Source organism: Euphorbia lathyris, chromosome 3 (genome assembly GCF_963576675.1).
Source record: "Euphorbia lathyris chromosome 3, ddEupLath1.1, whole genome shotgun sequence".
In the NCBI taxonomy this organism is placed as follows: domain Eukaryota; kingdom Viridiplantae; phylum Streptophyta; class Magnoliopsida; order Malpighiales; family Euphorbiaceae; genus Euphorbia; species Euphorbia lathyris.
In genome coordinates this window covers 68,753,553-68,779,488 of record NC_088912.1, presented here as the reverse complement: position 1 = coordinate 68,779,488, position 25,936 = coordinate 68,753,553, and the positions used below count along the sequence as shown (strand labels likewise).

At 34.7% G+C, this 25,936-nt stretch overlaps 3 protein-coding genes across 5 annotated transcripts; 2 read left to right on the top strand and 1 right to left on the bottom strand.

The window, feature by feature from the left end:
- The first annotated feature begins 12,610 nt into the window (after positions 1-12,610).
- Positions 12,611-15,262, top strand: LOC136222207 (glycerol kinase). The gene is made up of 4 exons (XM_066009756.1): positions 12,611-12,907; positions 12,982-13,203; positions 13,551-14,517; positions 14,828-15,262. The coding sequence occupies exons 1-4, from the start codon at positions 12,774-12,776 to the stop codon at positions 15,071-15,073; spliced, it is 1,569 nt and encodes a 522-aa protein (XP_065865828.1). The 5' UTR covers positions 12,611-12,773; the 3' UTR covers positions 15,074-15,262.
- Positions 15,263-15,371: 109 nt separating this feature from the next.
- LOC136222206 (receptor-like protein 15) lies at positions 15,372-18,730 on the bottom strand. 2 transcript variants are annotated; one of them, XM_066009754.1, is made up of 5 exons: positions 18,252-18,730; positions 18,010-18,174; positions 17,858-17,932; positions 17,631-17,777; positions 15,372-17,464 (listed from the first exon to the last, which is right to left on the bottom strand). In XM_066009754.1, the coding sequence occupies exons 1-5, from the start codon at positions 18,649-18,651 to the stop codon at positions 15,492-15,494; spliced, it is 2,760 nt and encodes a 919-aa protein (XP_065865826.1). In that variant the 5' UTR covers positions 18,652-18,730; the 3' UTR covers positions 15,372-15,491. The 2 variants fall into 2 exon arrangements, with proteins under 2 accessions (XP_065865826.1, XP_065865827.1); XM_066009755.1 differs by having other exon boundaries at positions 18,010-18,165.
- Positions 18,731-19,954: 1,224 nt separating this feature from the next.
- On the top strand, positions 19,955-24,195 carry LOC136224503 (receptor-like protein 15). 2 transcript variants are annotated; one of them, XM_066012857.1, is made up of 6 exons: positions 19,955-20,155; positions 20,286-20,669; positions 21,030-21,341; positions 21,448-21,600; positions 21,693-21,767; positions 21,950-24,195. In XM_066012857.1, the coding sequence occupies exons 3-6, from the start codon at positions 21,065-21,067 to the stop codon at positions 24,064-24,066; spliced, it is 2,622 nt and encodes an 873-aa protein (XP_065868929.1). In that variant the 5' UTR covers positions 19,955-20,155; positions 20,286-20,669; positions 21,030-21,064; the 3' UTR covers positions 24,067-24,195. The 2 variants fall into 2 exon arrangements, with proteins under 2 accessions (XP_065868929.1, XP_065868928.1); XM_066012856.1 differs by having other exon boundaries at positions 20,286-21,341.
- Positions 24,196-25,936: the final 1,741 nt, after the last annotated feature.

Here is a 25,936-nt window from a genome sequence, read left to right as displayed (position 1 = left end):
TCGCCCTTCTAAATCTCATAGGTGAGAAATTTGGGTCTCTCTCTTAGATCACCTCATTTTCTTTTATTTCAATAAAATTCTTATTTCATTTCACTAAAATCATTCTCTCTCCACCAAAACAAAAATATAACTTAAAAATAACTTATCTACACTTATACTAACATAACCAGCAATTTTCAACATAAAAATAAAAATATATTTTTATTTATTTAATTTAACTGCTTAAAACTATTACTATTACGTAACAGTAATTTTTTTTATATCAAATGTGAGTTAATAGTATGTTATACGTAAAAAATAAATTGTTTTTAACATGATTATCATGTCAATATTCAATAATCTTTTTATTTATTTTTGGTAGAAAAGGAAAGGAAAGCAAAGCAAAACAAGCAACTACATCGGGATTAGTCTAGGAAAGTTAACCTCAATCCTATCCTCTAAAAGAAGAGGAGAAAGAGCGATAGAGGAAACGGTAAGGGTAGAAACACCTAACACTCCCTCATGGTCTGCCGCCGCCAAGTGATCTGCAACACGGTTCTGCTCCCGGAAAATGTGGTTGAACTCAAGGATATCAAATGAGGGGTTAAACCTCTTAATAGCTTTAATAAGGTTGCGGCTATGAAGACCCATGACATGACTACCCAAAATCATATTGATGGCCTCCAAGTTATCTGACTCAATAATCTTTTTATCTAAATTAGTTGAAATAACATTATTAAAATAAAAAATAAAAAAATAAAACTTTACTAACTTTATTGAAATAAATTAAAAAAGTTAAAGTGATATTTTTGAAATTATCCTAAATTTCAATTATCATGGATGCATTTTTTTGGATAAAAACTCCTCATTGGTCTAAACCAATTTGGAAACATAATATTATGTTGAAACATGTTGTTTCAATCAAATTTTAATACATTAGGAGTGTCAAAACTTGACTTTAAAAACTGATTTACCCCAAATTTACCAAAAAAAAAAGAAAGGAAAAAGCATTTTTAATTTGTTTAAAGGGATTTATTTTCATTCTATTTTTTTTTAAATAACAAGTTGGCCTCTTAAATTTGCTAATAAAGATATGTAGCCTTACTAACTTGCTTAAAAGAAAATATATACATGTGAATTTAAAGAATAAATAATGTCAAGGTAAGCAAATTTTAAGAGCTAATAAACAGTTTGTAAATTTAGAAAGGCAATTAATCTTTTAACCTAAATTCAGGAAGCTCATACTGTATGAGCCTTCAATAAATGAATATGGCAACAAGATTTCATCCTATAAATTTTTTAATTAAATAATAGTAATCATAATTAAAATGGAGTAGTTATTTAAGTTTCAGCATTAAAGACGGGTAATGAACCCGGAACAATCAATAAACAAATAATAGATTTAGACTTAGTTATTGTAGCGCAGATCCGTTGAATAGCAACAGAAATAATTAGTATTGATTCCATATCACTGATCTAGGAGACTACTACATCACATGAGCAATCACTGTTGTTCCACGAACTAAGAATGCACCGAGGACATATAGGGGCGATAGCTCAGGAGAGGAGGTAGAGTGAAATTGTCTTTTGCAGTATCTCTAAGTATTGTGTTATTAGGGTAAACTTGTGTGTTCCCTTTTTATGTTTGGTTTAGCCTCCATGACTATCTATTTATAGCTAGGTTAAACCTAAAGGCCTAATCTCAACCCTAACTGATTAGATTACAGACGGGCCATTAATGGATCCATAAATGAGCTAGACCCGTTTACTCCATTTATTTCTATATCTCTCACTCGCACGTAACAGAAACATAATCCATTACTCAGTCTTATACATAATCGCAAATAGTTCGTGTGACCGATATACAATCAAGAACTCTAACGTAGCATACTCGTTGGAGATATACAACCTCTCGAATTACGTGTGTAATTAAGAAATAATATGTTTTATCCCAGACTTTTTTTTATCACATCTACTATAAACATCATCATCTCAATAGTTTATCTATTTTCACAAGCGTGCACACATGAACAACTATTTGGATTTGCGAAAACTAGAACTGCAATATGTGAACTAGATAAAGTCTTTCCCTTTTACTACACTATTTTCATAATAATTCATTTTACTTGCCTAGTCGTCCCCTTTCCGAGATGAATTGCTACATAGCTCGTAAGAGTATACTTCTAAAGTTTCCAAAATGAATTATACTTCTTGAACTAGTTAAGGGTATCAAGGATAACGTTTCGAGAAAAATATGTTTTTCACGAAGAGAGTCTCACACTAGAAATAAAGTGAGATTGTCATTTTTGCATCTCTTGGTCACAAAGCAAACATGGTATGAAAAACATGTGCTATGGTGTTCAAATCCTTCCATCTGAAGGAAGCGCATGTCTGTGCTCAAAGCGAAAACCATACGAAGGATTCCGTTTTGATGTGCCATATCATGTAACCTTAGTCTCTCTCATTATAGGACTACATTCGCCTATCTTACATAGAAGATTTCATTCAAGCAACTCTGATTGAAATCTCAGATTATAAATAATCTTTTGTATATATATTTATCCAATTATATGTATATCTCTATCCTGCAAACTAATAAACTTAGATCCACCGTTAGTACAAGACGGTGTCAATTATTAATCAAGGTCTCGTTTACTCAAAAATTTGCCTCATCCTTATCTTTGTCACCGTATTTAACAAAACAAGGGTAAACGCTAGTGTGAGTGAGCTAGTTTTCTGTCCCAACATGCTCAATTGTTGATAACAACCCAAATTATTCTTGAATAAGGAATAAGGGAAAATAAATAGAAATAATGGCAAACCATTATTTCTTCTAAAAGAGATATTTATGCATGATTAATGTGGAATTAATGATAATTAATGTAGGGGTGAATATGCAAATAATGAGGAAAAGGAAGGAGTTTCTAGTATTATGCCACACCACGTGGACCATGGCGAGATACGCCATAACGAGATACGCCCGATGAGAGCGAGTAATGGAGACCCGCCATTGTTCTCAAGGAGAGCGTACATACGCCTTGGCGGATTCAAGAATACCAAAAGGCGACTTTATTACCATCCATGAATGGGAATAAATACAATTAAATGGCAATTAATAGTCATTAAAGGGGAATAAAGACTTGACTGTTCGAATACCTCAACTCTGAGCGTTTCAATGCTAAATGCTAGGATTAATGGAGAATTGATAGCAATTAAAGATGAGTAATGGCACAACTCTTCACCTGCTTCCCCATTAATGCTGAAGGTTACAGAAACCTATATAAATACCCCAGCTTCCTAGGATCAAAGGTACACTTACTGATTCTCTACTTTTGTGCTTACAGTTTATTCTCAGAAATATTACTGACTTTGGCATCGGAGTGTCCCCGGCCGATCCCAACGGCGCCTCACAGGGAAGTGCTCTGATCAAGGATTTTTTCCCGAGTTATCAATTGTAAATATACAACATTTACATATACGTTTATTATAAGTGATTCAAAAGATACTTTATTAAATTCAAAATACATGTTACAAAAATTACATGTAATAGAAATATGTTTAAATCCTAAGCAATCCATGGGACCTAATATGTTTCACAAAAACATCTCACTTGACAAGTTTTCTTAGAGGGCCAGCAACCATATGAGTCGAAACATACTTCATACAAACTTTTTTGTGCAACTAAATCTCTAACAAATTGATACTTAATCTCAATGTGTTTTGCTTTGCTATAAAGCCTTTGATCCTTAGAAAAAACAATGGCAAATTGACTAGCACTACTAATTATTAGTGGAGAGCTTATAGTACAACGTTTCGGTGATCCAAGAATCTATTCAACCAAATGGCCTCCTGGGCTGCAGATGAGTAAGAAACATACTCAGCTTCCATGGTGGATAATGCTATACATGCCTGTTTCTTACTACTCCAGGAAATTGCCCTATTTCCAAGTAAAAAGACGTAGCCATACATGGATTTTCTTTCATCCAAATCTCCTGCCCAATTTGCATCTGTGTATCCTCTAAGTATAAGATTTTCTTTATTCAAAAAAAAAAAAGTAGAAGATTTTCCTTGGTAACATAGAGAATAGTTTGTTGTACCTTTTAAATACCTGAGTATTCTCTTCACAGTATACCAATGAGTTTGACTTGGGTTGGATTGATATCTGCTAACCATCCCGATAGCATGGCAGATATCAGGCCTAGTGCATAACATTGCATATATAAGGCTACCAACCACATTTGCATAAGGAACATTTTCCATTTTATGGATTTTTTTTTGTTGTGTTTGAGGGCACATCTTTGAGCTTAGAACATGATCTTTGCTGAGTGGAATATCTATGGGTATGCAGTCTCGCATATTGAATTGTTCAAGAACTTTATTGATATAAGTCTCTTGAGACAAGGCCAACAATTTCTTAGAGCGATCTCTTGTGATCTTGACCCCAAGGATATACGATGTTTCTTCCATATCTTTCATCTCAAAACTTGAACTAAGCCAAACTTTGGTTTGATTTACAAAAGTCTTATCATTACCTGCAATTAGGATATCATCGACATATAATGATAAACTTATTTCCGGAGTGCTTGGTATAGACATAGTGGTCTTCTTCAATTTGATTAAAGCTATTCGATGTTATCTCATTATAAAAACGAAGGTACCATTGCCTTGAAGACTGCTTGAGACTTTATATCGATTTGATAAATTTGCAAACCTGTTGTTCACAACCTTTTTGAATGAAACCTACATACTGTTGCATGTAAATTTCTTATTCCAATTCTCCATTGAGAATGGCAGTCATAAGATCATTTGACGTAGCTCTAGGTCCAAACTTGCCATAATTGCGAGTATGAGCCTTATGGAAGTAAATCTCACAACAAGAGAAAAAGTCTCCTCAAAGTCTATTCCTTCTTATTGTGTATAGCCCTTGACGACTAAGAGAGCCTTGTATCTTTCAATATTGCCATTAGCCTTTCGCTTAATCTTGAGAACCCATTTGTTCCCAATTAACATTCTACCATTGGGTAAGTCAACCAATTATCAAACATGGTTGACTTGCATGAAAGTCATTTCTTGTTCCATTGCCTTAATCCATTTGTCATTTTCGAGATAAAAGAGAGTTTGTTGAATATTCTTTGGTTCTGAATCATCACAAGGAGTTACTCAAAAAGCTGACTTTAACACTAAATCATCGACGATCAACTTTTTGTCTTTTAGTACGATGTGGTTCCGAATCCTAATAGACGAACTTCATATATTCATCATAATTTGGTATGCTCCCACTCGGACCAAGTTCCATATTGTCATAATAAAGGGGAATAACACTCCCACTTTCATTCAGATATAGCGTATTCATAGCGTTTTGAGGTACATTGATATGATCTTGTTCCTCAAATTCTTGAGTGGTTTGAACATTTTCATGTTCCTCAGAAATTCTCCCACTAGAATCGAGAGGTCCGTTAGGCTCTAATTCCCCATAAAGAGTGCTATCTTGGTCGACATTGCCTGATTTTGAAAACTCGTTTTCTAGAAAGATGGCATCTCATGATTCAAACTTTATGACTCTTCCATCTTTATTTTCTTCCACTAAAACATCTTCTTTTGACAATTATAGGTATCTTATAAAGATACATTTCTTACCCCTCGGCCCTAGTTTCCCAAACTTTCTCGAGGTGTCGTGGGCGAAAGTGGTGCAACCCCAATGATTTAAATTAAATTTGGAGTGGAAGTTACAAATTTGGAGGGTACTCGGTTTAGGATGTAGGTTGTCGTGAGCAACGCATCTTGCCAAAATGAAATGGGTAAGTTGGCCTCAGCCATCACCTAACCATATCAAGAAGAGTTATATTCTTCCTCTCGGCAACACCATTTTGATGCGGAGTGTATCGAATGGTCAACTTATGTTCAATTCCTTTTTCATCATATAAAGCTATGAATTCATCTGAAAGATATTCCCGACCTCGGTCAGTTCTCAAAGCTTTGAATTTTCTATCTAACTGATTCTAGGCTAAGTTTATGAACCTTTTGAAATAGCTTAATGCCTCAGATTTGTGAGACATAAGATAAAAGTGACCATAGTATAGTCTTTAATAAAATTGATGAAATAGTAGGCCCTGTGCCTTGCCCTCACATTCATTGGACCACAAACATTTGAATGGATTAATTATAAAGGGTAGTTAGCTTTAATAGCCTTTCTAAATGGTTTTCTAGACATCTTTCCTTTTAGGTAGGTCTCACATGGTGGTAATTCGACTTGGTTCAAACTACCTAACAAGCCTTCTTTAGCTAATCGATTCATACGATCTTGGCCTATGTGATTCAAATAAGCATGTCATAATAATGCTTCTTTATCATTAGAAGAAAAAGAAACCGTATTAAAGGAAACACAATTGTTATAAGCACTTAACTCAACATCCATGGCAATTAAATCATTCATAAAATAACAAGATCCATAAAAGGTATCTTGCAAACACAACCTCAAGCTGTTATCGTTAAAATACAAATTCAAATCAATGTTCATTAATTAAGGAACAGAAATGAGATTTCGACAAATCTTAGGGGTATAGAGAACATCATGTATGAAGAGAGTCCAACCACCTTGTAGAACTAACCTACAAGTACCAATCCCTCGAACTTCGACATTTGAGTTGTTTCCTACATACAACCACTTTGATCCCTTTGGCATACATCGAAAATCTATGAAGGCTTCACGATCCTTCATCACATGGTCCGTGGCACCTAAATCAAATATCCATAAAGGATCTAATTCAGTGGAAAGAACAATAGATGATACATAAACTTTACTAACAAGCATTTTAGAAACGTGTATACCTTAGGGTCTTTACATTCAGACGGATAGTGCTCTTGTTGCTGACAGTTGTAACATTTCATATTTGAGATGTTCACTTTCCGCTTGTTCTTTTTGTTCTTCCCCTTTTCGTAGGGTTCTTTTTTGCTCTTTACCCTTTCCATAGAAATGCTTATGATTCGTTCCTTGAGCTATAGGGACATTCCCTTTGGTATGAGAACCGACACAATTTGCTTCCAAATTCACTCTGACAGCAGATAACCAGTCCTCTTCCAGCTCAAGGTGGCGACTTACATCCTCAAAGGTTTTAACCGATGTGGAATGAGTCAAGTGCATATTCATATGCTCCCAGCTATTTGGCAATGGTCAAATAACAACTTGAACTTTCTCTTCATCAGTTAGTTTGTGACCTCATGTATCAAGGGAACTGATCATATTGGACATTTCTCTTAAATGCTTCTTTATATTGTGATCAATTTTCTTCTTGTAGGCATCAAACTTTATAGTAAGAGACCAGAGCTTAGTTAGAGACATGCCTCCAAACTTGTCCTTCAAAGAATCCCAAATATCCTCATTTGAGAGATCATCATCCATTGCACTGAGTAGGATGAGTCTGGCTTGAGAGTTTTTCTTCTTCCAAGCCACATAAAGATCCATATCCCTTTAATGCCGAGCAGTAGTTCCTTCCTCAGCTTTGGCCATAACCATCATCACATTATTATCCTTAAGTAAATACTTAATATTGACACTCCACGTATCATATTTCTCTCCATTAAGTTTGAGTTCTTTATTCAGTTCAACCATTATGGATTTGGTAGATAAAGTCATTGTGATACAGATATACAATGAAGTGAAAGTTGTACGACTTATTAAGAAGTACTTATAATACACGTTTTAAGTTCTTTATACAACCTATATCTAATCAATCTCAACTTCACACTGGAGTTCAATTTAAAAAAGAGACCAATCACCCTTTAATTCTAATGTTCGATTTAACTAGATAACATGCATAAAGAACACTTATTATTAGTTTGGAATTAGCTTAACGTGTGTTAAACTAATAATTGAAAGATTAATGGTTTATGTAGTGCTTTCATTTCTATCATAAATAGTTATAAAAGCTATGTAACAAAAACATAATACGTCAAACCATAATAGGAAAAACAAATTCTCACAATTCTATTAATCAATGAAACTAATAATCTCCCGAAAATGAAAGTTTTAACAAAAAGAAAAATCCAAAAAACCACATGTTCAAACCATCTACTAAAAAACCAGAACTTTAAACTAATCTGGAAAAACTAAAGTAGGCCATAACCTACAACCCATGGACACATCCATAACCTAGGCAAAATATGCATTTCTTACGGGAACATATCTCATGACACGTACAATGTACCCATCAATATTCCTGTTCAGGGTGCTGATGTATACACGGGTAAAGATTGTCTTTCCCGATCACAGAGTTATACTCAAACAATTTCGAGAAACTCTAACACCCATATCTCCTAGTATGTTCATGAACAACCGCACATCTTTTCTGTAGTGGTTCTCGTGAATTTACCACGTTGCATCTAGGATTATTGGAAGCTTTTCATATTGCAACGATTCACGGAGTTGTTTGTATAGGGTCCACTCATTATACCCTCTAGATAAACCACCTGCCCAAATGAACTCTTGCATCTGAGTATGCAATGATTCTACGTGGCTTGTAATAGCCTCAATATCATTCCAGATGATACGTTTACCTAAGTGGCACCTTCTAATGTTCCTCTCCATTCGTCTCATTCTAATCCGTTGCTCGACGAAATGAGCAAGAAGTGGGATCCTGGTAATGTGGACCATACTGTCAAGGCAAAGAAAAAAAAAAGAAAGATTAGGTCATGAACTAAATCTTTCAGGGATCAAAAACCAACTTCGATCCATTTCTTTGAGGAATATTCGATTCACGATAAAAACAATTATCCAGATTACGTGTATGTATGATTTTATTGGTTACACAATAATTGCAAACCCACTACACTCATACATTTATATGCAACAAACGACATATAAATTTATAAAAATAATATTTGATTATCTATCATGAATTAATAATTAATGAATAAGAAAAATTATTTCTAATAATTTTTTTTATTAATCACATGCTTCAAAATATATTAAATTCATTTTGAATATCTAAAAAAAAAGCATAATCAATCATTTAATAATTTTACTTTAAATAAAAAATGTGTCTCTAAAAAATTAATTTTTAAAATCTGAAAAAACGTTTTAATTTTCTATAATTTGACCTTAATTTATATAATTTTATGGGCATTTAATAATTTTTATACATTAAAAACAATTACAGAATACTTATTAATTCAATATCAATTATTCCGTACATCTAAAAATAAATTAAAAATTACAGAAAAATTCTAAATATTCATACGAGCAGACCTGTAAAATTCGACGTTGTACAAACGTCCAGGAATGCCGCACACGCCACACACACTGTGCGTGTGGACGGTGGCTGGTGGTACGTGTAGGCCTCACGCCGCCTTATTGGCGTTCGAGGCTTCCGAAACTTTGGATGGTGGGGGGTTTTTGGTGTCTCTGAGTTCGATGTTGTGATTGTTTTTGGGTTTCGACGACTGAAAATAAGCGAAACAATACAAATAGACCCTAAATCGTGCGCATTAAATCACTAAAATGCGTCAGAAATTTCCAGCAGCCATGGAGCGATTTTCTGCAGACAAAAACCATATTGAGACGTACAAAATACATAGATCTAAGACATGACTCAACCAAGCATGTATATATATTCAATTAACCAAGCAAAAGAATCTCAAAACATGCTAAAAAAATTCTTAACAGAAGTAACACAGAGCTTAAGAGCTTTGATCCCAATGAAGGGTTTAACACAGTCATAATAAATATTATCTCTAACCTCAAAGGGACGGGTAATGAACCCGAAACAATCAATAAACAAATAATAAATTTAGGTTCATCTCTTGTAGCACAGATTCGTTGAATGACAGTGGAAAAATTAACTTTGGCTCCGTATCACTGATCTAGGAGACTACTACACCACATGAGCAATCACCGTTGTTCCATGAACTAAGAACACACACCGAGGAGGGGGCGACGGCTTAGGAGAGGGGGTAGAGTGAAATTGCCTTTTGCAATATCTCTCAGTATTATGTTATTACGGTAAACAAATGTTCCCTTTTTGTCTTAGGTTTAGTCTCCATATCTATCTATTTATAACTAGATTAAACTTAAGGCTTAAAGCACTTTTTGGTCTCTGACCTATCCAAAATTTATGCATTTGGCCCCTGAGCTATTATTTGGTCACATTTGGCGCCTGACCTATCAAATTGGATAAAATTTAACCCATATTGAATGGAAAATTAACTTTGTTGAAAAATTAACAGCAGTCACCAATATAAAAACGACACACTACACATAAATAAAATTAATTTTCAACTAGAGATGACAACAGTAACTATTTTACACAGTAAAAAAATCCTAAAACTTTTTTCTAGTGTTCCGATAGAGTGAAAATTAATTTTATTTATGTGTCATGTGTCATTTTTGTATTGGTTACTGCCGTGAATTGTCCAACACAGTTAATTTTTCATTCAATATAGGTTGGATTTTATCTAATTTGATAGGTCAGGGGCCAAATGTGACCAAATAATAGGTCAGGGACCAAATGCAAAATTTTTGGATAGGTCAGGGGCCAAAAAGTGTTTTAAGCCTAAACCTAAAGATCTAACTCTAGCCCTAACTGATTAGATTATGAAATGACCATAAATGAATCCGTTAATGGATTAGAGCCGTTTAATCCATTTATTCATAAAATTTAAAATAAACATTTTTTTTTTTGGGTAGAAAAGGAAAAGAAAAACGAACAACAACAAACTACCCAGGAATTAGCCTAGGGAAGCTAACCCCAATCCTATCTTCTAAGAGAAGATGAGAGATGAAACTAGGGGAAACAGGAAGGGTAGTAACGCCTAACGTCCCTTCATGGCCCGCCGCCGCCAAGCGATCAGCAACACGATTCTGCTCTCTAAAAATGTGTCTGAACTCTACGAACTCAAAGGAGGAGCAAAGCCTTATAATAGCTTTGATGAGGTTGCGACTGTTAAGACCCATAGAATGATTCTCAGAAATCATTTTGATTGTTTCCAAATTATCAGACTCCACAGAGAGGCTCTTAACACCCAGCCTTTTAGCAAGATTGATTCCAGTAAGAATAGCCCAGAGCTCCGCAGAAAAGGAAGAACCCAACCCTAAATTCTGGGAGAACCCAGAAAGCCAGACGCCCCCTACATCTCTAAGCACACCTCCAGCCGCAATCTTACCGTTACTGAGGCAGGAACCATCAGTATTCAGCTTCACAACCCCCTCTCTTGGCCTGCTCCATCCCACGAGATGGACATCACAACACTGAGAGGCTCTGGCAAGGGACTCTCCTTTGAAACTATCGATAATAGAGAAAAGTTTTTTCGAGAAGAAATCAGCTAAGTTTGTCATAAAAACAGTTTTATCTCCAAAAATCTCCTCGTTTCTCCATTTTAATATTTGAGATTCGCTATTTTATTTATGGGTAAATTTCAAATAAAACGCATGTGGTTTCACTAATTTTCAGATAAAGAATTGTGGTTTACTTTTTGTCAAAACGAGGATTGAGGTTTCACACTTGGATTAATGCTATTAAAACCATCTTCAACGACTTGAAAATGAAAATTTTCAAGAAGTAAAATTGTTCAATGTCATATTTTCTATGGAACTAAATTTTCGATTTTCGAAAATCATTTTTTTTTAGAATTTTCTCTCTCTTTACCAAATTTCATCTAAATAATCTTAAAATAAAAAAGTTGAAGAATTAAAGTTGTTTAGAATATTAGTAGTTCTTAAAATATGTCATTTTTGAAGTTGTTAAAGGTGATTTTAATAGTAACAATCGAAAAAGTCCTTATTTTGCTAAAGTTGAAAAGCTCCATCTCCGTTTTGATAAAAAGTAAACCACAGTTTTTTATTTGAGAATTAATGAAACCACGTGAGTTTTATTTAAAATTTACTCTTTATTTATTTAATTGAGATTCTAATAAAATCTAATATCCACTGGTTTCAAAGTATCGAATTAATTATAAGTCAATCCCAAAATTTATAAATAGTTTTAATAATGGTAAATGATTATCCACATCTTTATACCTGCCTAGTCTCCAAAGATACCCTAATTCACCTTGCATTATCATCTTATCCTTTGCCTACTTTGATATTACCACCGTGCGCTACGATGTTGACATATTGATCATGATCAGTGATGAACGAATAAAAAAAAGCAAAAAATATTAACTAATTAATTTTTTTTAAATCTCATGATTTAAGTCAATTCTGATTACAAAATAGGGGTGTTTGGTAGCTGCTTTCTATCTCCTGATTACCTTTTCACTTTTCAAGAGTTCAAGGTATTTGATTAAACACTTTCTGTTTGTCTTTTGTAACCAAAAAATAGTTTTTTATAAAAGCAGGGATCCTACTTTTTGGAACAGCAGTCTTTTCACACAACAAACAGCAAACAGCAAACCGTAACAGAAAACAGCAAACAACAGATAAAACAAACGGAACTAGAGAAAGTAAACAAAAACAAAAACTTGATAAAAAAAAAGTAATGGTTACATAATAAAAACATATATTTGCAAACTTCCTAACAATAAATAGCTTTTGTTTTCTCAAAATAAATAAATAATAGTTTTTTCTTAAAAAATAAAAATAAATAATAGATTTTGTACTTTCTTTTTCCCGAAAAAAACAAATAATTAGATAAACCGAAATCTCAAATTTCAAGAATGACGTCCCATCAATTACTCCTCGTTTTCGTCGGACATTTCTCATCGATCTGAATACTTTTTCTACCTCTTATTCTTCTCCTCTCTTGGAGAACTTTCGTCTGCCAAATCTCTATTTCTGCTCACAATTAATTCAACACTGAAAAATGTCAAAGGGACCTTCTTTTATTGCAGCGATCGATCAAGGCACGACTAGCACCAGATTCATCATCTACGATCACAATGCTCGCCCTGTTGGCTCACACCAGGTGGAATTCACTCAGTACTATCCTGAAGCCGGGTAATTTCTCATTCTCTTTTCATATATACTCCATACATATTTCTGTTGGACTTAACTTGTTCTAATGGTGGTAGATGGGTGGAGCATGATGCGATGGAGATACTGGAGAGTGTGCGCTTGTGTATGGCTAAGGCAGTGGACAAGGCTACCGCTGATGGCCATAACGTTGACGGTGCATTGAAGGGAATTGGCATTACTAATCAGAGAGAGACCAGTCTTATTTGGAGCAAATCGACCGGTTCTCCTCTTCATAATGCTATTGTTTGGATGGATGTTCGCACCAGTGACATTTGCAGGTACTACTTTTTTGTTTTTTCTACGCCCGATTTAATTTTTTAGGATATGTAGGTTTTTCGTTGTTTCTTATTTTAAGATTATAGCTCCGACTTTTCGTATTTGTTTGCTTATCTCTAGTTATACGTATGTTAAACTTTCGTTGTTTTACATGCTGTATTTTGCTTTTCTCGGAAATATATTCTGAATATCATAACAATTGTTTCTCTAGTTGATTGATCTAAACGTATAGATTCTGAAATTGGTTATCGAATCCCTATCAGCGTTCTGAATTCCACTGTTTTATTATTGTATTTGGATTTATAAAGGCATTTTTTTTAAAGTTTTATTTTCTCCTTTGTCCACCTAGGAAATTGGAGAAAGAATTATCAGGAGGAAAAACTCATTTTCTTGAGGCTTGTGGCCTGCCTTTAAGTACTTATTTCAGTGCAGTGAAGATACTATGGTTGATGGAACATGTTGATGCTATTAAAGATGCAATTAAAAAGGGGGATGCTTTATTTGGAACTATAGATACTTGGTTAATCTGGAATTTAACCGGCGGAGTAAAAGGTGGCTTGCATGTCACTGATGTCTCTAATGCATCTCGAACTATGCTTATGAATATAAAAACTCTTGAATGGGATCAAGCCACGTTGAAAGCTTTGAACATTCCTGCTGCAATTCTTCCCAAAATCGTTAGTAATTCTGAGATTATTGGAGATATTTGCAAGGGTTGGCCAATTACTGGTATTCCAATTGCAGGATGTCTAGGTGATCAACACGCTGCAATGTTAGGCCAAGCTTGTAGGAAAGGTGAGGCCAAAAGCACTTACGGGACTGGTGCTTTCATACTTCTCAACACTGGTGAGGAGATAATCAAGTCCAATCATGGACTTTTGACCACTTTGGCTTATAAGCTTGGTCCAAAAGCACCAACTAACTATGCTTTAGAGGGTTCAATTGCTATTGCTGGAGCTGCAGTTCAGTGGCTAAGAGACAGCCTTGGGATAATTAGTAGTGCTAGTGAGATTGAAGAACTTGCAAAAAGGGTTGATTCAACTGGTGGAGTCTATTTTGTTCCTGCTTTTAATGGATTGTTTGCACCATGGTGGCGAGATGATGCACGTGGTGTTTGCATTGGTATCACAAGGTTTACAAACAAGTCTCACATTGCTCGAGCTGTTCTTGAGAGCATGTGTTTTCAAGTTAAAGATGTATTGGATTCAATGCACAAAGATGCAGGCGAAAAAGGTGAAGTTAAAAATGCAAAAGGGGAGTTCGTGCTTAGAGTGGATGGTGGTGCAAGTGCTAACAACCTTTTAATGCAGTCTCAGGTTTGAGCTTGTTTTATTCTTTTATTCTTTTTTTATTTTTTTAGTACTTCTTACTAACTATACAGGTTTTAGTACTTTTTTTAGTGCTAACAACCTAATTGTTGTAGTGATAATTATGACTTAGACCCATTGCCTGGAGCATTTTGAGAATGATATACAGTTTGATCAATTTATATGGATTTGATTTGTTATTCTAGTTCTGTACTGTCTAGATTTTTCAGCAGTTATTTCTAGCTTTTGTCAAGTCTTTCTTCTTCCTTGTATAATTTAAACTCATGATTGATGTCCTGTTTTCCTAATGATTTTGCAGGCGGATTTGCTGGGAAGCCCGGTTGTGAGACCACTTGATATAGAGACAACTGCTCTTGGAGCAGCTTATGCTGCTGGTTTAGCTGTTGGGGTTTGGACAGAAGCCCAGATTTTCAATTCTGCAGAAACGGTTAAGAAAGATACTGTTTTCCGACCTTTGTTAGATGAGAAAGTGAGGAAGAAGAGGGTGGATTCTTGGTGCAAAGCTGTTGAAAGAACTTTTGACTTGGCCGATCTTGCAATATGAACAACTTTATAATTGATGTTTCAAGTGCTTTTTCATTTTGTCCACAAAATAATTTTCCTTGGTTTCTTTTAACTAGGTGACCTTAGTATAGTTATGAATAATCCTATGTAGATTCTTTATCATATTACTTTTCACGTTTATATTGAAGTGGCCAGTTCAGTAATAAATTAATAATTATTGTTGATCTCTTATCAGATGTTTGATTTATATGCTCACATTCTGCAAACAGTTGTGTACTATAACGTCTAACAAGACAACACAAGGAAGATTAAAAAAAAACAAGACAACACAAGATAACTGACACTTTGCTTAAGGCCACATTAATTGACTCGTAACAGATACAAAATAAAAGCGTATCGGTATGTGGTATGTGAAGAGTACTTCAATGCAGAAGTTGCAGAATCAATTCCATTTGATTTCATTGGGATGTGGAAAAATTACCGCAGCTCTTTACTAATGGCAGGCCACAGAGAAAAGGATTTCCTTCGTAGCTGCTGTTATCAGATGCTCCAGATTGCAACTTGATTCCCGGAACACTTCCTGATAAATTGTTGTAAGCCACACTGAAGAACTTGAGGAAGTGCAGGTTAGTCAGCTCTGGTGGGATTTCTCCGTTCAAGCTGTTGCGAGAAAGATCTATGCTCTCAATTCGGCTCAGGTTTGAAAATGTTCTCGGAATGGTGCCTATCAAATGATTCCGTGACAAGTTTAATGAATGTATTCCATATAGATTTCCCAACTCTGATGGAATTTCACCAGCGAGATTGTTGGATGATAAATCCAAACCAGACTTGAAATCAAGTATGCCACTTTGGTATGAAGCAGGCCTGCTTTTGTAGAGAAAGTCTAATGCACCATCTAGATATGCGTAGCCGATATTAGAATCATCCACATTGTACTGTCCCAGTAGGATGCTTCGATAGACATAAATTGTTCTGGTTGGTGAATATGGAAGAAATGAATAATAATTCATTGCTTCCTTGAAACTGATATTATAGAGGCATGGAGGTATTGACCCGGATAGAAGATTATTCGAAAGATCCATAAACTCTATTTGATTCAATTGGCATAACTGATTTGGAATTGCACCACTCAAATGATTTCCTTTCAACAGGAGAACTTCCAAATTGGGAAGATTGCTAATCCAATCAGGAATTTTGCCAGAGAAGCTGTTGTCTCTCAAGTCCAGTACTACTAACAAGATCGAGACGTTTACAGATTGGGGCAGTGAACCTGTGAAATTGTTCGCTCGCAAATATAGACCGTTAATGTTTTGAAGTTCCAAGCAAGGAGGAAGTGGCCCTGTTAGATAATTGTACGAAAGGTCTACAAGTTGGAAAGGGAGACTGCAGGGGAGTGAACCTTTGATTTGATTGTTCCGCATCGAAAGAGTCCTCAGAAATGTCAAGTTGCCTATCCACCTCGGAATGGTACCGGATAAGTTGTTGTTGCTAACATCTAACACTGTGAGTTCTGAACTTCTGAGGATCACTTCTGACAGAGATCCTGTAAACTGATTGTTGTCCAGGTGACAAAACTCTAACCATGTCAGGTTGAACTTTTCTGAAAATATTTGGCCATGAAGTTTATTCCCTGATAGTTTCAGAGTCACCAAATTGGTCAAGTTGGAAACGAGATTCTTTGGTACTTCTCCAGTAAAATTATTGAAAGACATGTCAAGATGCTGCAAGTATTGCATATCAGCAACTGAGGACGGAATCCTACCTTCAAAAGCATTTTTTGACAAATTCAAATAGATTGCAGCTGGAAAATTCTGCCCTATGTTTCTTTGGATTTTCCCGCACAAATGATTGTCTGATAAATCAATCCACCACGTTTGCGCGTGGCGAAATGAGGGTAGATGCAATTGACCCGCTAAAGAATTATTCCTGAGAGATAGGAATTCAAGTTTTTCATTGTTCCTAATCAACGAATCAAGGCTTCCTTGGAGATTATTGTGAGAAATATCAAGTATTCTCAGCTGGTGCTGCTGAAAGAGAAACTTCGGAATAATACTGTTGGATAGATTGTTCAAATTGCAGTTAGATAGCACAAGGACCTTCAACTGAAATGATGGAACCCAGGGAATTGGATTTTCTGTTTCAACTTCAAACTGATTGTTATCGTTGACGATTCGAACCACTTGGAGTCTAGAATGATTAGCAAAGGAGCTGAAGTAGAATTCACCTCCGAAGTTGTTATGACTGAGATCAATGTACTCAAGCCAAGTCAGGGCAGCCACCAAAGACGAAGAAACCTTTCTGGAAAATTGGTTCCGAGAAAGATCTAACAGTCTGAGAGAAGTCAAATTGCTCAAACACGGAGGCAGAGTTCCTTGTAAGGAATTCTGACTAACATCAAGCTCTTCAAGCTGCTCAAGCTGACATAATCCTGGAAAACCCCCGAAAAACTTGGAATTTAAATAGCAGACAGTAACACCAAATTTTGATACAAACTTTAGTTCAAACTTGGCACACATGAACAAATAGGCCAAGATGATCTTTTTTGTCAAAAAACTTGAGTCATTAGAGTAATAAAACCTGTGATCCAACATTACCTTGACTTGTTAAAGAGCCATTGAGATAGTTCCTAGAGAGATCTAAGGCCTTCAAAGATGACAGATGTTGTAGGTTTGATGGGATGCTCCCAGTGAATCTATTCCAGCTCAAGTCTAGAATCTCCAAGCTACTGAAATTCACCAAACCTTAAAAGAAAAGAAACTTGCAAATTAAAGAAAGAAGTTATACTGTAAATAAACCAAATGTGATGAGAGAATTGCATTACTATGGATTGGTAGAGTTCCATTCAGTTCATTGAATTGCAGAATGAGGACCTTCAAGTTGCTCAATGCAGCAACATCTGCAACAAAGTTGAATTACTCATTCTATAAATAATGAGCCATGGACTTAGCAAAATTATTGTCTCAGTATCCATACCTTTTTCTGATAGTGAACCTTGTACAAAATTATTGTGCAAGTCTAAAGATTTCAGGGCTGGGAATTTCCCCAAAGTGTTGAATACATCATTCCCAAGAACATTCCAGCTCAAGTCTAAATCCTCTAGCTTGTCCAGTTGAGAGAATCTTTCAGAATCTGAAAATTCTTGAAAGCAAATGACAATATGAGACTCCACTCCAGCAATGGTTATTTAAAAGACAGCAGTGGAAGAAGTTACCTACCCTTTTTGTCATGAGTAAATTCAGCTATTGCATTGAAGGACAAATTCAGGATTCTTAGTTCCTTAAAAGGTTGAAACATGGAAACATTAAGGTACCAAATACTCAAATCTTCATAATAGCCATCAAAATGAATTAGCCTGGTATCATTGAGAGAAAGCTTGATCACGTGGGCAGTGGTGGAATTGCAGGTGACTCTCTCCCACTGACAGCAGTCAGTTGAAGTTAGAGTAGTCCAAGAAGGCAGAAGCAGGTCTGCATCAGCTCCATTAGAATTAGAATGGACAAATGCTTTGAAATGTAAGAGGGCTAATCTCTCCTCTTCAAAGCAACCATAATGCCCTTGGATTTGAACCCAAACTATCAAACTTCCCAATAACAAATTCACTACAAACTTGTCCATTAAAATGCTTTTGCTGGGGAAGAAAACATTGGCATCTTAATTAATAAATAGGTATCACATGATCCATCCACTTGGTTTTGGAGATGGGTATTGTAGGTCCTATACTATCCTATCAATGGTCTAAGAGTCATTACCATATATCCATGTGGCTGGCTTGACCATTCTCAATTGTTTGCTTGTCCCATTGTCTGGTAGAACTGATGCTCAAATGTCTCAGTGTGACAATTTTGACTTCAAAACTAATAGGCTTTATTACTGAAATTGTCATGATAAGTTTTTATTCAAAATTTCTAAAGATATATGGTAATTAGGGGTGTACTAATTTGGATTGAGTAAGTTGTTGAAGCACAGTAAGGATAATAACGATAATGCAGATTTGAGTTTGAGAATTCAGGGGTTAGTTGTCAACGAGTTCAATCTCTTTAATACGTTCGCAGTAATGTCTCAAAATTGTACAAGTAGATAATAAGCCGATCGCCTCCAAATAAAGCAACCCAGTCAATACTGATTTGATTCAAATATGCACTATTCAAAATCGTTATAATAAAAAGACTCCAAATAAACTGCTCAGTCTTTTTGAAATTAAAAATATTGCATTCTCAAATGTCTCTCTGCAGAAAATTAATATAAAATTATTCAATTAAATAAATTTTCACCCAAAATATAAGTGTTCACACCTACCCAACCCAGCTGGCTAAACATCGGATGGTGGTCAAAGGTCAAACAATTAAAACGTGAGATCGAGCATGAACAAAAATATTTTATAACTTAGAACTTTTGCATAGTTCAAAAAAACCCATGTTTTTTTATGGACATGTCTCAATTAAGTATAGTGAACACTTTGGAATAGCGGCATCACTCCTACATTCATATAGGTGAGCCTATCATAAGTACTCTCATAAATGGGTACTGCACTCTCGAATCTTTGCCCAAAAATCCAAGGAAGGGGGTTCAGCGTATACATGATCTATTTCTTAAATATCCTAATTTATTATTATCCATTGAATCTAATTCTTCCAGATAGTTTGAGTAACCATCACTATAAGGAGCATAATCATATTTTCTAAGACCATCTCTAATAAGTATTACTTTGATGTTACTTGAAAAATTTAATTACAACTAACCATTTGGGAGTTGTTACTATATTTTGATGTTACTTGAAAAATTTAATTACAACTAACCATTTGGGAGTTGTTACTATATTTTGTAACAACTCTTTATTGGAATGATAAAATGCTGATTAAGTCATTTCTTATTAATTAATATTATTTCTTTTATCCTACAAATTTTTTCAGCGACAACTATCATAGTGGTATATTATTTTATTTCAGCTTCTGTGCTTTCAATTACATTATTAATCCATGACACTTCAATTTGTACGTCTGACTATGCATTTATTGGTTCGCCTCCCTAAAGAGGTCCAGGATTGTGAAAGGTCTTAAATACGCCTAGCTAGGCAAGATTGAATTTCCCCCAGAGTGTTTGTGATGGTAGTGGTGAAATTGTGAGTCACTTGTTCCTTGCTCAAATGGACTCAATTCATTCCTAACTGTTCTTTTTCTTATGATTATGACATTTAGGCTAGATGATCATGACACATTTCAGTTGCTTATTCTTCCTTTACATCATTTCAGATTGTCGTATACACGCTCGCATCATCAAAACCCAGTTCGCTTCTCAAGTTTTTTTACAGAATATGCTCATCGATGCCTATGGGAAGTGCGGTTCTTTGGATGATGCACGGAAGCTGTTCGAGAAAATGCCTGACAGGAACACTTTCTCCTGGAACTACATGATTACCACGTTCATGAACTCGGGATTTCCTGATTAGGCTGCGCGGTTGTTGGCTTCTATGCCTGCGCCTGACCAATGTTCGTGGAATTCGATAATTCCGGGGTTTGCCCAGCATGATAGGTTTGAAGAAGCTTTGGGTTACTTTGTCAGAATGCACAAGAAGGGCTGTGTTGAATACGTATACATAGAGAGAGAGAGGATTTAAAATTATCTTGCCAAGACCGGTAATGGACCGCTACAAAATTACCTTGTCATCATTCATTCCATATATTTTTGAGACAAAATGAAATCTAAGTACCAGATTACATTGGTCAAAAGAAAAACAGCTATTTTAAAAGTTTTTTTAAATATTAATATTATTTATTCTAGTTGGAACTAGTCCAATGCTTACTACTACATTGACTAGGAGACCTGTTGTTGCCAAATACTTTGTGGGTATGTAAAGAAATTCTTATGCTAAGTCTGCACTTGAAAGCAGACAAACATAATATAGTACTCTTAGCTGTGAAGTGTTATGGCGAGGATATTGGTTATGTTTTCATTATCAGCTTTTGTGTTTTTGGTTCAAATAAATGCATATAAAGCTTGTTGGGAAAAAGAGAGGATAGGTTTGCTGGACATGAAGGAATTCCTGAAATCGAGTTGTGTAATTCTAGATGATCTTGATTCATGGGTTGATGATACAAGAATGAGCAACTGTTGTGATTGGGATCGAGTTCAGTGTAACTTCACTTCCGGGCGTGTGATTTCCATCTCTCTTAATTACACAACTGGATTGCCTTTGAGTTCTACATCAAAATATTGTACTTTAAATCTCTCCCTTCTTCATCCTTTTGAAGAACTACTCGTCCTTGATTTATCTCATAATCAATTTGATGGATGGATTTCCAACCAAGGTACTTATCTTCACTAATTTAATGTTCAATTCAAAGTAATACATCATGATATATGTTATACCAGTCAGTCATTAATTGAGCCAAATAAACTTGTTATGCTATGCAGGTTTTGAAATGTCAAGTTTGAAGAAGCTACAGGTGTTGGATCTTTCTTCTAATTTCTTCAACACCAGTATCTTGTCATTTGTTGGTGGTCTTATATCACTTAAGACATTGATTCTTGGCAGTAATGAAATGTATGGATCCTTCCCTAGTAAGGGTATGTTCCTTAGCTTGCACCGAATGTCTTCTTCTGAATAAGCCTTTTGTTTCTTATCTAATCTGCTCTTTCATCTTTTTTTCATGCTTCAGAATTAGGTAATATGAAAAATCTGCAGGTGTTGGATATAAGTTATAATCAATTCAATGACACCTTATCATTGGAAGGTAACCTCACATCTTTCTCAAACGTTGTCGACTGCCAAAACCTTAATTTAGCTGCAACAGTTTCAGTACTTAATTGGAATTTGAATTTTTGACTTAATCTTCTTGAAAGCATAAACCCTGCAAATTAGACAGGATTAATATTTATAGCTAAGAATATTTTATTTTCTGTTTTTATACCACAGGATTATGCGGCTTCAAAAGCCTCCTTGAGTTGGATTTAAGTAGTAATTACTTATCTGGACCTCTTCCTGAATGTCTTGGCAACTTGACCAACCTCCAAGTTATTGATCTGTCATACAATCAATTCAGTGGCAACTTACTTTCTGTTGTTTCTAAACTCATTTCTCTCAAGTACTTGTTTCTTTCTGGAAATAGGTTTGAAGGTGTATTTTCATTTAGTGCTTTGGCTAACCACTCAAACCTTGAGATATTTCAACTCTCATCAGGAAGTCCCATGTTAGAATTGGAAACAGAAAATCCTACCTGGTTTCCTTCATTTCAACTGAAGGTCATTGACTTGCCCAATTGCAATTTAAATAAGCAAACCAGAGAAATTCCGAGCTTTCTTCTCCACCAGCATGACCTATGGTTCATTGATCTCTCTCATAATAAGCTTGTTGGGAAGTTCCCCAGTTGGATCTTACAGAATAACTCAAAGTTACAAATTCTTAATTTGATGAACAACTCATTCACAGGAACTTTTCAGCTTCCCAGTTTCAAGCATGACTTGCTTCAGTTAGTAATTTCTAGCAACAACATCACTGGTCAGCTACCTTATGATATTGGTTTGATCTTCCCCAGTCTAGGCTATATAAACTTATCAAAGAACAGTTTTGACGGTATTGTTCCTTCTTCAATTGGTGAGATGAAATCGATTTGGATTCTAGATTTGTCACACAACAATTTATCAGGAGAGTTCCCAGGAAGTTTGTTCACCAATAGTGTGTCTTTAGACGCACTATTTCTATCAAACAACAATTTCCAGGGAAACATTTTCCCCAAGAATGTGAACTCTACTTTGTCTGTATTAGATATGAGTAACAACAACTTCAGTGGGGAGATTGGTCTAGAAGTACTGAACATCCCCTACTTATCTGTTCTGGACATTTCGAATAACAAGGTATCAGGTACAATTCCAATTCAGCTCTGTAACCTGACTAGTATTCGAACTTTAGACCTCTCCCAAAATAAGCTATACGGGTCATTTCCCTCATGTTTCAATGCTACATCTTTGACATTCCTGTTTCTGCAAAAGAATAGTCTAAATGGCTTGATACCACATGTGCTTCATAGAAGTTCTGATTTAGCTGTTCTTGATCTGAGGGATAACAAGTTTTCCGGAAATATTCCATCTTGGATTACAGAACTCTCCAAATTGAGTGTGCTTTTACTAGGTGGGAATTCACTGCGAGGTCCTATTCCTAATCATGTCTGCCAGTTAAGGAATGTGAATATAGTCGATCTTTCGTGCAACTTATTTTATGGTTCAATACCTTCATGCTTCAACAATTTATCATTCTCGGTGGGATCAGAAGCAGATTCTTTTGAATCTAGTCCTATGGGTGCGGCAGTCAGCTCACCTAGCGATAGCTACAATGCAACTCTTGAATTAGATGTGGTTGGCCTAATTTCTTGGTCTTTCTCAGACGAAATTGAGGTGGAATTTCCAATGAAGTATAGATATAATTCCTATAAGGGTTACATTATCAACTTAATGTCAGGGATGGATCTGTCACACAATGAGCTAACTGGTAGTATCCCTCCAGAAATCGGCCTTCTCCGAGAAATTCGATCATTGAACTTTTCATACAATCATTTGTCAGGACCCGTACCAGCAAAATTTTCAAATCTAAAATTTTTAGAGAACCTGGACCTTAGCAACAACAATTTGAGTGGTGAAATCCCAACTCCGTTGGCTGAGTTGAACTTTTTAGCAATCTTTGATGTTTCATACAACAATTTGTCAGGTAAGATCCTTGATAAGGGGCAGTTCGGGACATTCGGTGAAAGTAGTTACCAAGGTAATGCTGGTCTATGCGGAGAACTGATTCACAGAAGTTGCAGCAATGAAGCGGAAACACGACCATCAATTGATATGGAAGAAGATGAAGAAGAAGATGAGGGTCCTATTGACATGTTCTGGTTCTATTGGACATTCTCCGCATCCTATGTTGCAATCTTACTGACATTAGCTGCGACCATCTGCATCAACAAACATTTGTGCATTTTATGGTTTCACTTGATTGATGAATGTATCTATAAATGTTCAGTTTGGTCTTGTAGAAAGACATTCCTCTGATGAATGATCATTAATATCCGTATAAAAAAGAAGGTTGTACAATAGTATAGCTGAAGAATAAAGAGGTTCATATCAGTTAATGTTGTAGCCTTGTGTTGTTCTATCAATGGATATTTTTTGTTTGTGGCATTATAGATTATAGATTATAGATTAGGTGATTATCAAAATCTAGATTACATCTTATGTATAATAAAGATAATAAGATTAAAGATTCTAATAAGTTTCAGCCGTTTGTCCCCTTAGCTAAACAAAAACCTTTTGTTTTTCCTATAAGTGAATCTATGTCCAATAAAAATTTCCAATAACACATGTTTCCGTGCCTTCCTTCTCTGAATAAATCTCAAACATCTGTTGAAATCAAACAATTATGTCCATATGTTTCTAATCCCTTTTCAACTACCATGAAGATAATAAGGACTGATAACTTATGTTTCCATATGTTTGAAAATATTCTCAAGTAAATCAAATCAGATGAAATACTAATTCAAATATGCTTATCAATGAATTTTTATCATGAAAAAAAGATTTGTAGTTAGGCCATCTCCAACCATTCTCCATAATCTATTTTTAGAGTAAAATTGCACTATAATGGTACTCTAAAACCTTACTCTATTTTTAGAGTAAGCCTTTTAGGTCATCTCCAACCGTGCTCTCTATTTAGTCTACTTTATCTTTAAATATAGAGTTGCTACAGTAAAACTTCTCCAACCATCTACTCTATTTTACCTATTCTTTAAATATTTTATTATTATTATATTCATTTTTCACATAACATTTATATTCTTTATATTATTAATCAAAATATACCCATTTATTAATTCGTGTAACGTTTTTATAATTCGTATAATATTTAATGTTTTATAATTATAATTTAATATTTAAATATACAATACAATAAAAAAAATCAAATAACACTACAATTAAAAATTAAATAACACAAATATTTCTAAAAAAATAATATATAAATAATAAATATACATCTATAAAAAAAATATAGATGAAATTAAAATAAAAGACAACAATCAATGAATAATTAAATCTATAAAACAAATATTAAACAAAAAAACAAATGAATTAATATAAAATAAATATTACAAAACAAAATTATTTTAGATTTAAAAAAATAATAATATTATGTATTGCCTTGCGGCAAAGATGCCGCAAGGCAATATGGTACTGCATATATGCAGTACCACCAAGCTTGCGGCATCTTTGCCGCAAGCTAATCCAGCTCCATTGGAGCTGGATTTTCCAAGGGTTCTCTAAGTTTAGAGAACCCTTGGAGATGGCCTTAATACTCTATATATAAAGAATCAAAATGTCTTAAATGATTGTTTAAAAATAAAAATATCATCTAATATAATAAATGGTACATAAAATTAATATAATAATAATAAAACATTATTTATTAATAGAAATAATCCTTTTAAAGTTATAAATAGAGTAGATGGTTGGAGAAGTGTTACTATAGTAACTCTATAATTGAAAATGAAATAGGAAAAAATAAAGTTGAAGTAAGAAAAATAGAATAGGTGGTTGGAGATGGCCTTACACTCTCCCAAAAGAATGGGGGTAGTAGAGAGAAAAATCAATATATATATATATATATATATATATATATATATATTAAATGTAGTCAGATATTTAATTACATCTTATCAATATTTTTTCCAAGTAGTGTAATAAAACTCCAATTGAGAAATTGTTTCAAAAATCTCATTTATATACAAATTTAAAGTTTTTTGGCTTACCCTTGGCTAACATTAAGCATAAATTTCCTATGAAATTAAGACTATGCATTTTTGTAGGATTATCCCTTATAATAAAGTTTATAAGTAGAGTTTATATTACATCTAAATATGTTCTTTTT

Bases quoted from the DNA above. Each gene is read 5' to 3' on its own strand.
- LOC136222207 (XM_066009756.1), top strand. From the start codon at position 12,774: ATGTCAAAGGGACCTTCTTTTATTGCAGCGATCGATCAAGGCACGACT. The intron at 12,908-12,981 runs GTAATTTCTCAT...TAATGGTGGTAG, and splicing joins CAGTACTATCCTGAAGCCGG to ATGGGTGGAGCATGATGCGA. The intron at 13,204-13,550 runs GTACTACTTTTT...TTGTCCACCTAG, and splicing joins CGCACCAGTGACATTTGCAG to GAAATTGGAGAAAGAATTAT.
- LOC136222206 (XM_066009754.1), bottom strand. From the start codon at position 18,651: ATGGACAAGTTTGTAGTGAATTTGTTATTGGGAAGTTTGATAGTTTGG. The intron at 17,933-18,009 runs GTATGGATACTG...ACTTTGTTGCAG, and splicing joins AGGTTCACTATCAGAAAAAG to ATGTTGCTGCATTGAGCAAC. The intron at 17,778-17,857 runs GTAATGCAATTC...TTTTCTTTTAAG, and splicing joins TGGAACTCTACCAATCCATA to GTTTGGTGAATTTCAGTAGC.
- LOC136224503 (XM_066012856.1), top strand. From the start codon at position 20,960: ATGGCGAGGATATTGGTTATGTTTTCATTATCAGCTTTTGTGTTTTTG. The intron at 21,342-21,447 runs GTACTTATCTTC...TATGCTATGCAG, and splicing joins TGGATGGATTTCCAACCAAG to GTTTTGAAATGTCAAGTTTG. The intron at 21,601-21,692 runs GTATGTTCCTTA...TTCATGCTTCAG, and splicing joins TGGATCCTTCCCTAGTAAGG to AATTAGGTAATATGAAAAAT.